General features: G+C 43.8%; 1 protein-coding gene across 2 annotated transcripts in view; it reads left to right on the forward strand.

The window, feature by feature from the left end:
* Nucleotides 1-17532, forward strand: part of Gk5 (glycerol kinase 5) — a 73137-nt gene that overhangs the window by 45425 nt on the left and 10180 nt on the right. For both annotated transcript variants that reach the window (XM_076917848.1, XM_034484112.2), the window contains exons 12-13: nt 13644-13738; nt 16954-17057. In XM_076917848.1, the coding sequence (XP_076773963.1) occupies nt 13644-13738; nt 16954-17057 (199 nt within the window). The remainder of the gene's footprint in view (nt 1-13643; nt 13739-16953; nt 17058-17532) is intronic.

A 17532-nucleotide genomic window follows, 5' to 3' on the forward strand; every position in this document is an offset into this window, starting at 1 on the left:
GAAGGCAGAGGTAGGTGGATATCTGTGAGTTCAAGGCCGGCCTCCTCTACATAGTGAGTTCCAGAACAGCCAGGGCTACATAGTGAGCCCCTGTCTTGAAAAACAAGCAAGCAAGCAAGCAAACAAACAAGCAAATAGAGCCATTAGTAGCAGATGGCAAGAAGATTAGTAAATGGACAAGCAACAAGCCAGTGTGGAGGTAAACACCGGTAAGTCCAGCACTAAGCAGGCAGAGGCAGGAGCATGGACAGAAGTTTGAGTCCAGTCTGGTCTACACAGCAAGCTCCAGGTCATGGAGACTTTGTTTCCAAACAAAACAAAACCCAGGAAAGCCAGAACAAAGAAAAGCAGGAACAGATGGCTGGGTGGAAGTCTGACAGACCTGAGGTGAATCCTCGGGACCTACATGATAGGAGAGAGCCGTCTTCTACAGGTTATCCTCTGTTCTCCACGAGGGGGCCACACGTGAGCACATGCACATGCACACAAAATCAGTATATATGTTTTTAAAAAAATTTAAAATGACAGAACCATGGAGACAGGGAAATCCAGAGTCAAGAACAGCCTGAGCCACGTAGTGAGTTTGAAGCCACACTGGGCTTCACATTCTGTCAGTGACTTTAAGAAGTTTGCTGTGGTAGTAGAGACACTTGACAACCTAAGTACAGCGTTCTTCCGTCTCCCACACGGGAGACAGCTTGCCTGCGAGCAGCCGCTCCCACTTAGCTCCTGTTTGTCTTCCTCCTCCTGGTGCGAAAGCTGCCACAGTTAGTCAGTTTCTGTGTCTGGATTTGCTTATTCTGGACAGTTCATAGGCATGGTCAAGTGATTCCTGGTCTGCAGTAAATGACATCCTTCACCAAAATGTTTTCATGGTTACTCATGTTCAGGTTCCTATAAATACTTACTGATTTCATTGATGACTAGTATTCCACCATAAGGATAAACCATGGCCTACCTGTTCAGCAGCTGGTGAGCATTGCAGGTAGATTTGTCTTTAAGAATTTTTAGTGTGTGTGTGTGTGTGTGTGTGTGTGTGTGTGTGTGTGTGTGTGTGTGTTCCATGGTGTGGTGGAGGTTACTGGTAAGAGTCACTTCTCTTTATTTTTTTTTTATTTGTTTGTCTTACTGTGTAGCTTTGGCTGGCCTGGGACCCTCTGTGTAGACCAGGTTGACCCTGAGTTCACAGAGATCTGCCTGTGGTGTGGGATCACTAACCTCTGGGATCAAAGGCATTCACACCACATGTGACTTCTTTTGTTTGTTTCCTTATTCTATTTGTTTTTAAGACAGGGTTTCTCTGTGTAGCCCTGGCTATCCTGGAACTCACTTTGTAGATCAGGCTGCCCCTGAACTCAGACAATCACCTGCCTCTGGGATTAAAGATGTATACTGCACCCAGCTCCTGGCCATGTTTTTTATTTTTTAATTTTTATTTATTTATTTATTTATTTTTGGTTTTTCGAGACAGGGTTTCTCTGTGTAGCTCTGGCTGTCCCGGAACTCACTCTGTAGACCAGGCTGACCTCGAACTCAGAAATCCACCTGCCTCTGCCTCCCAAGTGCTGGGATTAAAGGCGTGCGCCGCCACTGCCCGGCTTTTTTGGGGGGGGGGGGACATGTTTTTTAAAATCACATTTTATCTGTTTTGTGGGGGGGGGGAGGGAGTGGAGGTCAGAAGACAATGCAAGCGAGCTCCCTGTCTCTGTCTGCCCCGCCCCCTCTCTCTCCACCACACAGGTTCTGGGGATCAAGCTGAGATTTTTAGGCTCCGCAGCAGGTGATTTTTTTTTTAACCCACTGAAGCCTCTGCTACCCCTGGGAAATAATAGCATAATATCACTAATAGCATAGTGTTACCTGAACTCGGGTCATCAAAGCTTGGTGACAGGTGTTTTTTTTTGTTTTGTTTTGTTTTTTGTTTTTTTGTTTTTAAGATCTATTTATTTATTTATTTAATGTATATGAGTACACCATTGCTCTCTTCAGACACACCAGAAGAAGGCATCAGATCCCATTACAGATGGTTGTGAGCTACCATGTGGTTGCTGGGAATTGAACTCAGGACCTCTGGAAGAGCAGTCAGTGTTAACTCTTAACCGCTGATTCATCTCTCCAGCCTGTGACAGGTGATTTTATCCACTGAACCATTATGGCAGTCTCTGTTTTTGCCTTTTGACCATTATGGATATTAAACAACCTATATATCATAACTCATACTTTGTACACAAAATGTAACATATATAGCTGTCTTCGTCTGCTTTCTATTGGTGTAATGAAACACCGTGGGAAGGAAAGGCTGTATCTGGCTTGCACATCCTGGTTACAGTCCCCCGAGGGAAGCCAAGGCAGGCACGGAGGCAGAGACCGTGGAGGGATGCTGCTTACAACCTTACTTCCAATGCCTTATTCAGCCTGAGTTCTCACACATCTCGAACAATCTCTGCCTAGGGGTGGCACCACCCCCAATGACCTGTGCCTTCCCACATCAATCATGAATCTAGTGTGTGCTCTGCACACTTGCCTCTAGGCACTCTGATAGAGGTGTTTGCTCAATAAGGTTCCTCTACCCAGATAATTCTAACTTGTATCAGGTTGAAAAAAAAAAAAAAAAAAAAAAAAAAGCAACAATAAAAAACCCAAGAACAATCAGAAGAGAACCAGACTATTTTAGATGATTGTAATGATCATTCATGAAAGTGTGGCATGGACTGTGACTTTGCAGTTTACTGATTTGAATTAAGCTGATTTAGTTAAAGAAAAAAAAGTTCTCGGAGGAAGATGCCAAGTGATTTGTTTTCCCTTCATTCCCCTTCCCTGAGATCAAACTCTTGGCCTTGCCTAGGCTGGGCAGTGTACCGGAACCACATTCCTGCCCGCCCACCTCTGTGAGCCTGCACAGAGCTCTGAGCACACCGCTTGGGGCTGGGTTGCGGCTATGGGAAGAGAAAAGGAAGGAGACTGACCCCAGCTGCTGCAGGTTGTCATTTTAGAATGTGGAGGGGAGACTGTCCAAGGAGCAGGGTGCGGGCCATAAGGATTCTGTAGGGCAGAAAAGGGAACTTTTGTGGTGGAAAATTACATCAGCAAATCTGTTCTTTGTAGACTCAGGGCCAAGGCGGAAATGTTCTTTTCTTCCTCTTCCTCTTCCTCTTCCTCTTCCTCTTCCTCTTCCTCTTCTTCTTCTTCTTCTTCTTCTTCATCTTCTTCTTCATCTTCATCATCTTCGTCCATGTCAGAGTCTCCAGGCTTCTAACTTCCTGTACATGTTTTCACTATGCTGCTGGCTTTTTATTTTTCCAGGCTGTTTCTCTCAGCTCCTCTGAGGCTCTTTGTTTTAGATCATTAAATTAACCCTTACAGTTACTTATCAAGAAAAAAAAAGTTTATTTCAGTGCTCTGTATCACTGAAGTCCCTTCTTAAGTGCATTTCCTTTAACACCCTTGACATGTATCGTGTTGTTAAAAACCTGAGAAGGGCCAGTGAGATGGCTCGGGGGTAAAGGCCCCTGCTGCCAAGCTGGATGGTATCCTGGATATCCTGGAAGCTGTATGATGGAAGGAGAGAGCTGAATCATGCAGAATGTCCTTTGACCCACACACAGGGCACTGCAGCCATATTCATGTCCGTCTCTACTCCCAATAAATAATAAATAAAATTAAAAAGTTGTCAGACCCGAAGGAAACTCTATTTCCTCAAATACCAAAAGGCAGAAAGGACAGATGGCTGCCTATTAACATCCCAAAGCACAAGCTGCCTCCAGGCTACCTCAGTGTACAGACTCCAGGCTCCCTTTAGTGTCACACCACACATTGCAAAGTCTGAGCTAGCATCCCAGCCCTCTCACCTCCCCCCCCCCCCCGTGTTAAACTCTTCCCCCCCCCTTTATGGGCTTCTGTCCCCTCAGCTACTCATTCTCCTTCTAACCCTGCTATTTCAGCTGTGCTCTCTGTCCTCCCCCTGCTCCCCCCTGCTCTCCCCCTGCTCTCCCCCTGCTCTCCCTTCCTCTCCCCCTGCTCTCCCCTGCTCCCCGCCTCCCCCTGCTCTCCCCCTGCTCGCCTTCATGTCCCTCCATTCTGCTTCTCACCACCAGGTCTAGACTGCTGACCCCAGGTTCAGTCTACTTTATCTCCCTGCTCTGGACAAGTCCAGATGCTTCTGGCTGCTCTCTTACATCTACAATAAAAACCTTCCCCCTAGCCATACCAAAAAGAAAGTCTGGGAACTGGAGACACGGCTTAGTGGCTAAGAACACTAGCTGTAAGGTTAAAAAGTAGTTTTGAGGTTTTACAAAACTTGGTGGTGCACACCTTTAATTCTAGCACTTGGGAGGCATAGGCAGGCAGATCTTTCTGACAGTTCGAGGCCAGCCTGGTCTACAGTGCTGAGTTCCAGGACAACCAGGAGTACATGGAGAAATTCTGTGTAAAACAAAAAACCACCACCACCAACAACAACGACAAAACCCTTCTAGATTATCAGAAATAAAAATAATAGAGTTTACATATTTCTTCTCTTTTTAGTCAGTGCTTTTCAGTTTTACCCCCATGGAGATAGGAAGAAAAGCCAAGGATACTGAATTTCACGTTCACTGGATTCCAAGTTCCATATGACACCACATGCCTGTTACAGAATGCTTGCTGGTCCTGCTGATTCTCACAGAGAGCCTCTCACAGAGAGAGAGCGGGACCCTGTCCTGGAAAAGCCCCAGGACTCCTAGCTCAGATCGGAGACAAACCCTGCCTGAGGCCCTACGCCTCTGTGCAGAAAATGCAACACTTGTTTCAACTAGAGGAGGCAGGCAGTCTGTTGAGATTTACCTTTCAGTTTCAGTCCCTCTGTAGTTAATTCTTGCTCCCTTTGCCTGAAATCTACGTTAAAAAAGTAAACATTTATTTGAATGTATCCCTCCCTGAGAATTTATGAGTAAGTTGAAAAAAATCCTAAACTGTATTCTGGAAACAGAGTTTGTCATTCTGTGTAACCCTGCCTTCTCCCAGACTGTAACCAAGGCACACATCTTTACTGCCTCCTCCCAACCTTCTACTCTTAAATACAAGGGAAAACTAAGTCAGTCTTCAAGCTGAGTGTGATCACACAGACAGACAGACAGACAGACAGACAGACAGACACACACCCCTGCAGCCTTGGCAAGATGATCCCCACAGATTCTGGGCTAGCCAAGGCTACATAGAGACCCTGCTATCTATCTTTCTTTCAGGTTTATATCTTCCTTTTCACAGTTCTTCACAGGCCTTTCTATAGACTTTCTGCTTTGCTCCCCTGCCACGGCCTTCTTCAGTGTCTTTCCTATTTCAGTCTGAGGAACATTTCACATCTGTAAACTTTACTATTCAGTTCTAAGTGAGTGGTCAGGATGTGCCTAGAACTGCATGCTGGTTGGCACAGGTCACACTCCTGCTCTCTTGGAAGTCTCAGTCTCCAAGAAAGGTGTGCACTAACTGTCTGGAATACTAATGAGTGTGCAGTGGGGTGTGTCTTTAGGCATAGCTACCAGAGAGTTGCTTTACCTTAGAAGTTCTTCAAGGTTAGCCTAGGTAACATAGCATCTCGTCTTAAAGTTTAAGTCCATCGGGTTCGATAACACCCATCATCCCATCAGCTCCCTGGAGGACTCACTACCCTGTGCTACATAGTGAACACTAGGCCTGACAGCGGGAGCTTCTGGTGAGACCCTGTCTATGGCAACAATAGATAAGTATCCAGATGGGCATGGTGAAGGCTCTGAGGTTAATCTGCAATACTTACTTTCATTCCTAAATATTTACAAATATTTATTTTCTACATGTGTATTGGTGCTACTGCTAGGTCCTGGGTTCAATTCCCAGCAACCACATGGTGGCTTACAACCACCGCAGTAGGATCTGATGCCCTTTTCTGGTATGTCTGAGGACAGTGACATTGTACTCACATACATAAAATAAATAAAATCTTTTTTTTTTTTTTAAACAAATGGTTAGGTTGGCCTGGCGGCGGTAGTGCACGTCTTTAATCCCTGCTCTCAGGAGGCAGAGGCAGGTGCATCTCTGAGTTCAAGGCCAGCCTGGTTTACAGAGAGAGAGGGTTCCAGGACAGCCAGGGCTACACAGAAAAACTCCGTCTTGGAAACAAAATGGTTGAGCTGGATGCAGAATAAAGGATTAGGATGCTTGGACAGGTAGAGGAGGAGGCCTTTGGTTGAGGAGTGGTCCATGTACTGAGGACCAGAGTACAAAGGACAGCAGGGGCAAAGCATGCCCGAATGCTTGTTCTCTCTCTTCCGAAGTGGTGACAGCTCTCAGCTCCACCGCCCTCAGCTGACAAAGGTCAGGGGACATCTTTCTTAGTAGGATCACTTTTAATGACTAGTCCTGGTTGTGTCTGCCTGCCCCAAGCAATCCCCATTGGACTCCGTTGTAAGTACACATTCCAAACCGTTTACTTGAACTAAATGGCTCCTGTTCTCTGGCTCTCTCCCGTGAGAGAGAAGTGTGCCTCATTAGAGGAGTTGATTTCTTATATGCCTGTGATCTCAGCTCAAGAGAAGGTAAGGAAGAGATGTGGGGAGTTTCAGGTCCGCCTGGGTCAGAGTGACACTGTCCTGTAGCTGGGTTTCTGTTGCTGTGATCAAATGTGGACCAAAACCAGCCTGTAGGGTTAACCGGGCGTACACATCAGATCACAGTCAGTCAGTCATTGAGGGAAGGTAGGAACCATGGAGGAAAGCAGCTTGCTTGGTTCCCTCAGCTTACCTGCTTATACAACCCAGGATCCCACCCACCTGGGCGGGGCCTAGTTACATCAAGAAAATGCCCCACAGACAAGTCCACAGATCAGTCTGATGGAGGCTGATCTTAAATTGAGGCTCCCATCCCAGATGCGTCTCCTTGTGTCAAGTTGACAGAAACTAACAAGCAGAGAGATAGATACCCTGACTAAAAATAAATGAGTAAATACTTTTTTAAACTTTTTATTTACTTTCTATGCAAATAAATTGTACGGCTTTGACTGGCTTAGAATTTATTATATAGTCCAACCTGGCTTTGAACTCACAATTCCCCTCCTCGGCCTCTTGAGTCCTGGGATTACAGTCATTCACCACCATGCCTGGATTATTTATATCACTGTTTAAATGTGGATCATTTTAATGGTTCCCCCAAAGAGAATCAGGTAAGCAGGTCTGCCAAGAAGAGTTGACGTGCCTCACTCACTCTGTCCCCTGTGCTTTGTGATAATGACCTCATAACCCCCAGTGGCAGACTTGGACCCAAGCAGCTCTACCCACTGCTGGGCTCCTTATTTTAAAAACTTACATGTTAGTTGATAACAAATGTTCTTAATGCTTTCCCATTGGAGATGGTGGGGGTGTGGTTTGGTTTTTCTTCTGCAGTTTAATGGTACTGAATGTAGAATTCTGGAACAATACTCTTTTTTTTCTTTCGTAATTTGAAAGATGTTGTTCTGGGCTGAAGTGTAGCTCAGAGGCAGAGCCGTTGCCTGGCACCAGACCCTGGGCTTAACTCCCAGTACTACGAAAATAAACAAACAGATAGCTAGATAGATGCAAGTAAAAGATAAAATGTGGCATTGTTCTATTACCTTTTGGCTTCAGACTTTCTGCTGAGAAATGCCCAGGCCACCATCACTGAAATGTTTGTTCTTCAATGTAGTTTGGCTGTGGTTTGTTTGGTTTCTTTTGTCTTTTGATACAGGGATCCCATGTATACCAGGTTGTCCCAGAACTGGCTAGGTAGTGAAGGATGACCTTGAACTTCTGATCCTCTGTCTCCATCTCCCAAATGCTGAGGTTACAAGCCTACACCACCATGCCTGGATTCCCTGGTGCTGGGGATAGAGTCCTGGGCTTCAGGAGTGTCTGGCAAGCACACTACCAACTGAACCACACTGTAGCCTCCCAATTTTGTCTTTCCTTTATCTTTAATTTTTGGCTTTTAGCTCTGTTGTGGTGTGTCTAAGCATATATTTCTGTTTGGAATTTGTCGAGATTCTTTTTTATTTGCTTAGAGAGCCTCCATTTCCACCCCTCTTCCCTCCTTTCCTCTTTTCCTCCCTTCCTTCCTCCCTCTCTTTCTTCCTTTTTCCTGAGTCAAGTCTCAATCTGTAGTTCAACTTCCAGCATCTTTTCCGTCTCAGCCTCTCTGCTGCTGAGATGGCACACATGCACCATTATACTCAGAGTAATGATATTTGTTGATTATTTTTAACTAGTATATCAGCTTGGGGTATAGTTGGACAATAGACTGTTTTCCTAGTAGTAAGAGACCAGCATAGGCTACGTGAGACCCCGTTTATAAGTAGAAAGAAATCTTCTGTCTTAGCATGGTGCTGTGTGATGTTTCGGTTCATGTGTTGAACCCTGTAACATCCGCACCAGGGACACATAGCTGTCATCTCAAACACTTAGCGCTTTCTTATGGTCCAGCTTCTGCACTGCCGCCCTGGTACAGTTTTCTGCACTTATTCTACTGAGCAATAACCTTTGATTTGGGGGTGCCAGGGGTTCAACCCAGAGCCTTGTACATGACTCTAGGAATCCCTGAATGTATAGTTTTTTTTCTTCTTCTTCTTTTACTGTTGGAGTTTATAGTAACTTATTTTCCAAGGAGTAATTTCTCTTCCTTGTACTCTACTTCCATGGCTCAAATGAGAGGACTCCACCATCTTATGTCCCCATAGTCCCAGGAGCTCTGTTTCTTGTTTGCTTCTTCAGGCCTTTTCCTTGTGCCCAGAGTAATTTTTGTCATCCTGTCTCCATTTTTTCCAGCTTCCTGTGTTGTCTCCATTTTCCTTTGAGCCAATCCAAATGAGTTCATATTTTTATTATTTTTTTTTGTTTCTAGAATCCTCATTTGGCCGCTCTTCATGTCTTCTCTTTTTCTTTTTTAATTAAGAAAGGATATTATATTAAATATTTATTTTGATTTTATGTGTATGTTTGCACCATACATGTACTTGGGCCCTCAGTGGCCAGAGAAAGGCATCAGATCTCATTGAGCTGAATTATAGCCGGTTGTGAGCTGTCGCGTGGGAGCTGGGAATCGAACCCAAGTTCACCAGAAAAGCAGCCAGTGTTCTTTTTTGTTTTTGTTGTTTTGTTTTTTGTTTTTCGAGACAGGGTTTCTCTGTCTAGCTATAGCTGTCCTGGAACTCATTTTGTAGGCCAAGCTGACTTCTAACTCAAAAGCTCTGCCTGCCTCTGCCTCCAGAGCGCTGGGATCAAAGGCCCTCGCCACCACTCCAGCTGCAGCCAGTGCCGTTAGGGCAGAGCGGTTTCCTCAACTCCCTTCTGCTCCTTCGCCAGGCTTTCTGCCTTTGATTTTAAGTCTACTTCTCAGACTGTGGCCATCATAGTTGTCTTCAAGTTTTTCTTTGGATAATCTCAATGCCTGAGGCATCTCGGGCTTTATCATCTATTCTCTTGCAAAGGATTGAGAAAATTAACCAGTTTTAAGGTGTTTCTGACATTGGGCCTATTTATGAGACTCATGTTTAAATCCTGCGGGGAGTTTTGATATTGTAAGTTTTTCTTTCTTATATTAATGTCTTACTTATTTATTTTCTGTTTACGAGTGCTTTGCCTGTGTGCCTACAAAGGTCAGAAGAGGGGGTCGGATCCCTTAGAACTGGAATGGGTGGTAGGCGCCATGTTATCTGGGAACTGAACCCAGGTCATCTGCAAGAGCAATAAGTGCTTTCACGCACTGAGCTGTCCCTGCAGCCTTAAGTGGTTCTTGTAGGCGGAACATTTGGAAGGGCTAAGACAGCAAACTCCTCCGCTGCCCTTGCGCTGTTTCCGTTGTCCTTTCTGTTTTCCAAGCATTAGCATTGGTGTTTGGATCTGTCGCTCAGTAGTGCCACCTGGCGGCCAGTGTTGGAAGTGTTCTGCCTAGAGGGTCGTTCTCCGTGACTCTGGTTTATTTATTATCTGTGGTCACATCTTCTTTGGGCAGCCTTTGAAAGAGATCATTACAGGGTATTTATCTTGAATGCCTTTTTCTCAGGGGTCTCCCTGATAGCGTGGCAGGGGCTACGCAGTGTGCTTTAGTCTCCCTCTGCTCAACACATTCCATCACGACTTCTGTCTGCATGGCAAGGGAGGGAAGAAAGGAAGGAAGGAAACCTTTTCCGCGTGCCCTTGACCTGACATTGTTTTTCCCCTGTTTTTTTCCTTTGAAAATTTGAAAATATTGAAAATATTTTCTCTCTTGTAATATATCTTGATCACATTTTCCCTTTGGACGAAAACACTGAGGACATGAGCCCTCCTAGGTATGGGATGAGGAGAGTGCAGCCAGAGGCATCTGGAAGGGTCGGGATTGAACCTGGCCTTGAGAGGAAAGGGGGTTGGGGGAAGAGGTGGGAGGAGGAGAGAAGAGAAGAGGGGGCGGAGCAAGACAGGAGCCGCAGACCGACGGGCCTAGAGACGGTGCAGCCAAAATGGCTGGGGAAAGGGCAGTGACGCCAGGCTGGAGGTGACGCCAGGGCTGGAGAGTTCAGGGTAGGAGTGGAAAGTGCTGAGGCGCCAGGACCCTTTCACAGGGAGGGACTGAGGAAGGCCGGCAGCCAGAGTTCTCAGTTAGAGCCATTTGTCCGGGTTTGAGACCTAAAACCTCTCCCTTTACACTTTCTATTTCCTTCTCCCCTCCCATCCTATCCACCCCCTTTCTGTCTCTCTTTTGAAAACACTCAGCAGGGCAGTGGTGGCTAACACCTTTAATCCCAGTATTTGGGAAGCAGAGGACAGCCAGATTGAGTTCCAGGACAGCCAGAACTACACAGAGAAACCTTGTCTTTAAAAAAAAAAAAATTAAAGAAAAGAAAAAGTAAAGAAAAAAGAAACTGGTTTTCTAAGAGATAATAAAACATAAAACAAAAGTTCCATGTTAAAATTGGAGAAGACAACCAGAAGGAATAATCCGAGAGAAGGCACAGGAATCAGAGACACACTTGTTGGGGCACTCAGGATTCCCGTACAAACACTAAACTGGAACCTGGAATTAATGTACTCAGCTAGACATCTTTGATCTGGCATGTTTTATCTTGATTATAAGAATTAAACCTGAATTTAAATTTTGTTTTGGATACAAGTCGTTTGTAGCCCAGATTATCCTCAAAATTTCTCCATAGTCGAAGCTGGCCTTGAACCCCTGAGTCCCTGGTCTTTACCTCCTAAACGCCAGGATTCTGGGCGTACATCAGTATGCCCAGCCACTAGGTGTGTGTTTCTTCCACTTATTTATCTATTGTATGCGTGCAAGAGTGCTCATGTGCCACAGTGTATGGCAGAGGTTAGAGGATGTGTTGACAGACTCAGTTCTTCTACCGTGTAGGTTTTGGGATCAAACTCAGGTCTTTAGACTTGGTAGCAAGTGCCTTTATGTTACAGGGCATTTGATCCCCTGGTGAACCCTGAGATTGTTATTTACTGGAAAAACCTGTTTCTAGTTGGGGTATGACTCAGCCCTTAGTACACACCTTTAACCCCAAACAGTGAAGGTAAAGTTAGTTTGTAGAAGAAAGCATCCATGTTTGAAAGTGATGTCAAATTGAGTGGCAGACAAAGTGACGAGTCAGAGAAAGATTTGGCAGAATAGGATCTGCCCAACTCATGAGAACTGAGGGGAAAGGGAAGCAACTTAAGGGAGCAGTGCAGCGAGGAGAGGAGGCAGCTTTACTAGGAGTATTTTACAGAGTCAGGTTTAAGAGAGAACAAACTAGACACAGGTGAAGACGGTAGGAGCCAGAGAACGAGGAGCCAGAGGATTAGAACAGATTGCCAAAGTTAGTATGAAGCCAAGCAGAACAATCAGTCAGAGGCCTAGAGAGAAGCCAAATTGAATCAGTCAGCTTAAGAAGAATTTTGAGCCAGAACAACTGAGTTGACCAACCATCCAGAGTTCAGAAAGAACTAGAAAGGGTGAGCTTACTCAGCAGTAAGTCTTGGAAGCTGAAAATATTCCAGGCCTAGATAAGATTGTACGGAGGCTACAAACTTCCGGAACTGTGCCTGGGTTAGCAGAGGGAGGCCTGTGAGTCTCTGAGAGGACATTGTAGCAAGAGAATAACAGTTACTTTTATACCTTTTACCTGCTAAATCATTTCGCTGCCCCTGGCTTTTGTTCAAGGGTAGAGTTGGGGAATTGAGAGGGTTGAGAAAGGTTTTCCTGTGCCCTGGGCTGACCTTGAACTTGCTCTGCAGCTGAGAATGACCCCGACTCTCCTGCTTCCATTCCACGTGAACTTAGCTAAACATGTAAACTGTGAAATACCACAGGCATTTTGATTTGTCATCTGGACATTTTGACCAAATGAATGAAACTTACTGGATCTGATACCTATCAATCATATTGAGTCAAATTGGTAGGTATTATATTGATTAACCTTGCATATTATAGCAGGGAACTATAATACTTAGCTGCAAATTCAACTCCAAACCATCATCATGATCATCAACTTGAGTTGCAACATTGAGTCTCTTTGCCTTTCTTTAACCAGCTCTTCTTTGGGTGGCAAATCTAATAGTGAAACAAAGCCACATCAGTTGAGGCTTGAAAGGAGAGCACTATCTGCTTGATTGGAGCACTGCCACTTTCTCACTGAAAGTCACTTCAAACTGGCTTCACTGTAGCTCAGTTTGTAACGTACTTACCTACAGTGCACAGAACCCTGAATTCAATCCCCAGAATGGCATAAGTTGAGTATGGTAGTGCATGCCTGTAGTCTCAGCAGTGGAGAGTTAGAAGCAGGAAGATCATGGAGTCAGCATTCTTTGTGACCCAGAAAGTTCCAGGACAGCCTGGGCTACATGAAACTGTATATCTCAATACAAACCCAAAGGCCTCTATAAGAACACATGGCTGAATCCCAGTACAAGGCGGATAGGAGCAGGAAGAGTAATCATTCAAGACCATCCTTGGCTACATGCTGTTTTAGGGCAACCTGGGCTACATGAGACACTGTTTTAAAAAAACAAAAGGCTACCTCATACACAAAGGATCAAATTCAGGGCTTTATAGCTAACTGACCAATGAAAAGTCCTTAACATAACAGGAAAGTGAGACTCAGGTTGCCATGGAAAAACCCAAAATAGCTGAAATGAAAATTATAGATTATACTGCCAACCAAAGGAGAGTAATGTTCTGTTTGTTGCTTTTGAGACATACTGTGTAGCTAGCCTTGAACCTATCTATGGTGGTTCTCCTGCCTTGGCTTTCCAGGTGCTAAGATTACAGGTATGTATTACTATATATAATATAATATAATATAATATAATGAGAATAATGTGTTATGACAAAAACAACAGCAAGAACAAAAAAACCAAAATGGCAAAAATGGATTCTTCTTCAACTTACCCAGATATCTTCAATGAAAAGAATAAGGCCTGCTACATATAGAACTTACTTAGGAGGCCCTTCAGGGCTGTCTCCCTTGTTCAAACCTTTGCTGTAAGCCCTTGCACAGTCAGGACAGAATGCCTTCTTCTTAAATGAGGAGCCCTGTACCTTCTGGTCCTAATTTGTGGGGACCCTCCATGTACTGGTTGTGTGACATGATTCCACTTGTTCCTCCCCCAGCCCTTTCTTTTGGGGTTTTGTTGTTATTCCTGTGTTTGTTTTTGCAGATCTCTTCACAGATGCTTCTGAGACTGAAAAGATGGCCCTGAGCCTGGAAGATTCTGAAGGGGTTTATTTTGTCCCATCTTTTAATGGATTACAGGTGTGCTTTTAAAAGGTTAATAGCATTAGCAAACATTTTCCTCCTCCAGCCGCGTCCCAGATTACATGGCTGTGGCGCTTACCTTGGCAGCGTCATCGCAGCGGGACTTAAAATTCAGCAGGTTTGTCCTAGAACTTTCAGTATGACCTAGGCTTGTGTTGTAAGACAGGCACTTCCAAGCTGTTGGGCAGTGTGTATCAGCAAAGGGGCATTCTTTCCTCAGGGAAAGTGTACTGTTACGAACTGGAAAAGGATGTCACTGGTCATGGTTGTCCATGCTTTCAATCCCAGCACCAGCACTTTGAAGGCAGAGGCAGGAGGATCTCTGTAGATTCAAGGCCATCTAAGACTACATAGATAGGACCTGTCTCAAAACCAAGCAAACAAGCCCCTCAAAAAAAAAAAAAAAAAAAAAAAAAAAAAAAAAAAAAAAAAGGAAAAGGGGAAGAAAAGAAAGATGATGTAACGATACACAATCGTAGTTAATGTACGTATTCTGAAGTGTATCTGTAGGTGCCTTTTCCAAAACACCTTCTTTTCAGCTACTCTCATAGAATACTGGTTACGTTGCCTCATCAAAAGTGAACCCAGTAAATGGACTGACCTGGAAATGCTTAAGTTAGTGGTCTTCAGTTAATAGAGTTGCTCTGCCTCTGCTCTGCCTTAGAATGCTATCACAAAGACTTAGGGAAAGTTTTCATCAAGCATAGAATTAAGAACAGAATTAATATGGGGGGAAGCTTCTGCTAGTCCTTTAACCTCACATAAGAGGTGGGGAGAAGGCTCTGTGGCTGAGTCCTTGCTGCTCTTCCAGAGGACTCAGGTTTGATTTCCAGCACCCATGGTGATGGTTCATAATCACCTAGAACTCCAGCTCTGGCTTCTGTAGAAGTTAGATCTGGAGGAACCCAGTCCCATGCTCTGAGAAATAAGACTCAGACTCAAAATATATTTACAAATACGTTGGTCATATAGCTAGGCTCTTCTCTGATTAGCTCATAACTTAAAATAACTAACTCACTTATTCTAATCTACATTCTGACACATGGCCTATTACCTGTGCTCAGGGACCATGTGTCTGCCCTTGCACATCTTCCCAGGCACATCTCCTGCCTGGCACTATCCCAGAATCCTTTCTGCCTCCCTATCCTAGCCACATCCTATCTCTTGCCTAAGCTAGAGGCCATCAGATTTTTATTGACAGGTGCTACATCCATATAGACACAAGATATTCTCTCTACAGGCTTCTGTGGATACCTATGGACAGACAGACAGACTCATACAAGTAAAGGTCATATCTTTAAAAAATACTTCTTAAAAGTAAAAAACCAATCTTGTAAATATTTTTTTTACTTGTAAATATGGCTGGGGAGGAGAATGTAGCCCTATTGATAGAGCAGCTTGTCTAGGGTGCATCAAGACCTGAATTTATCTCCAGTATTGCAAAAACCAGGGATGGTGGTGCATCCGTGTAGGCTTGAGAGCTCGAGGCCATCCTTGACACATAGAGAATTGGAGGCCAACTTGGGCTATATGAGAACCTGTCTTAATTTAAAAAAAAAAAAAAAAAGAAAGGAAGGAAGGAAGGAAGAATGAAAGAAAGCAGAAGAAAAGAAAAAAAAAAAAAGAATATATTCACCACCATACTACCCCATTTGTCCCATACTTAGATGAAATCTGAAATCATAGAGTTTTAGTTTAACATAGAAACTAGTGTGTGGGGGGAATTAGTAGCATATCATATTTTCACATCAAAGTTTTAAAATAGGATTATTGTTTAATATATGTGTTATATGGCGGAGTTTTCAGGCACGATTCAACACACACATACATACTTACAACAGAAAGAGTACCAACCAAAAGCAGACAGTTTAATAACAACACAGTACAAGCTTGGTGAACCAGTTTGTTTTTATTGGGGTTACTAGTGGAAGTACAGGCATCTAACAAGGGCAAGGATAGCTTAAAGCAAACAAACAAAAAGTGGCCCTGTAAAGCAGCCCTGTCACCAAAAGGTGGCTCCTGAAAGCTATATCTTGGAGCTCTGCACAACTTGTAAGTCAGGGAAATCTTCGTAACTTCGCCAAGTCTCCTCCCTTCACATGTTTCCTCCTTAAAGACTAGCAAATGTCTACTCACCCAGGCCGGTGACCTTTTATGAGCGCCCTGCCCTCTCTCCTAGAAGGAATGTTTCAATGTAAGGAAACTGATGTGCAACAATGTAACCTTCTCCTACTGTTTGCTGTATGATAAGGAGCCGGAGTTTATGAGGGTCTTTTGAGATTGAGTTAACATATCGTACCCCTGACAGACTATACAATCTAGATCCAGCCACAGCTACAAAAGTAGGATTTGGTTAGCTCACTGCTGATCCTTTTTGAAATTAAAAAAAAAAAAAAGTGCTCAGGGATTTTATAGTGACTGTTTTGACAACTCTCAGTAGCTTCTTCATCTCATCTTCATCTCATACACCTCCAAAATAATACAAAGTATACGATTTAAAAGAGGTGAGGGTGAGGATGCAGCTTGCTGCTCTTCTAGAGGTCCGGCATTTGCTTCCCAGCTCACAATGGTCTGTATGGGACCCTGTGTGTACTGCTCCAGGGAATCTAGTGCCGGTTTTTGACTTTCACCAGTACATAGGCACATGAGACATACACCTTCAAGAACAAGGGCTGTACATAAAAATTAAACAAACATTTTAAAAACTTCAACGTGATGGCCGAAGCCTGAGGTGGAAACAGACTCAGAGGTTCAAGGCTGGTTTTGCCTACATAGTGAATTCAAGATCATGGGAACCTTACCAAAAGACAGCAGCTGAGTGTGTTGGCACATATCTTTAATCCTAGCTTTGGAAGACAGAAGGCAGGTCAGTTTCTGTGAGTTTGAGGACAGCCTGGTCCATATAATGAGTTCCAGACCAATTGAGACTACATGGTGAGACCTTGTCTCAAAAAAAAAAAAAAAAAAAAAAAAAAAGAAAAGAAAAAAGAAAAAAAAGAAAAAAGAAAAAAAAAAGTTATCTTTAGCCAGGAATGGTGTCATGTGCTTTTATAATCCCAGCACCTGGGAGGCAGGAGGACCAGCTCAAGTTTCCTGAGATACAAGAAACCTTGTCTGGACTGTAATTTAAATTGTTTAAATAAGCATTCTTCTATCAAGCCTGTAGATGTAATTTAGAACATAAGTGATTGTTATTTTATCTCTTACTTTAGGCTCCATTAAATGACCCCTGTGCCTGTGCCTCTTTTATGGGTTTGAAGCATTCCACTAGTAAATACCATCTCGTCCGAGCAATATTGGAGTCAATAGCTTTCAGGTAAAGCCTGTTGGGACTCCCTCTGCTGCCTTCAGACTTTGTCAATTTCTTTATAGATTTGCTACTAAACTGAAATTTTCTGTTGGGCAGGATTATTATTATTATTATTATTATTATTATTATCATCATTTTGATGGAAGGGTTCTTTTAAAATATGTATATGTTCTTAACTTCTGAGCCTTCTCTCTAGCTCCTGAAGGATTGGTTTGGTTTGGTTTTGGTTTTGAAAGAGGGTATCATACTGCTTGGGCTGGCCTGAAACTCAACTTATAGCCCAGGCTGGCTTCAGAATCATGGTGACTCCCTTGCTTAACCTCCTAGTACTGAAATTACAGGTGTGAGCGACTTCATTTTATAAAATGAAAAAAAAAAAGCTTCTGTTAATTTTATTTCAAGATGTTTTTTTTATTAGTGTTTGTATGTGTGCTTGGGTCCCAGGGATGTTTATGCACCACAGTGCTTGTGTGGGGCCAAA

Source organism: Arvicanthis niloticus, chromosome 21 (genome assembly GCF_011762505.2).
Source record: "Arvicanthis niloticus isolate mArvNil1 chromosome 21, mArvNil1.pat.X, whole genome shotgun sequence".
Lineage (NCBI taxonomy): Eukaryota > Metazoa > Chordata > Mammalia > Rodentia > Muridae > Arvicanthis > Arvicanthis niloticus.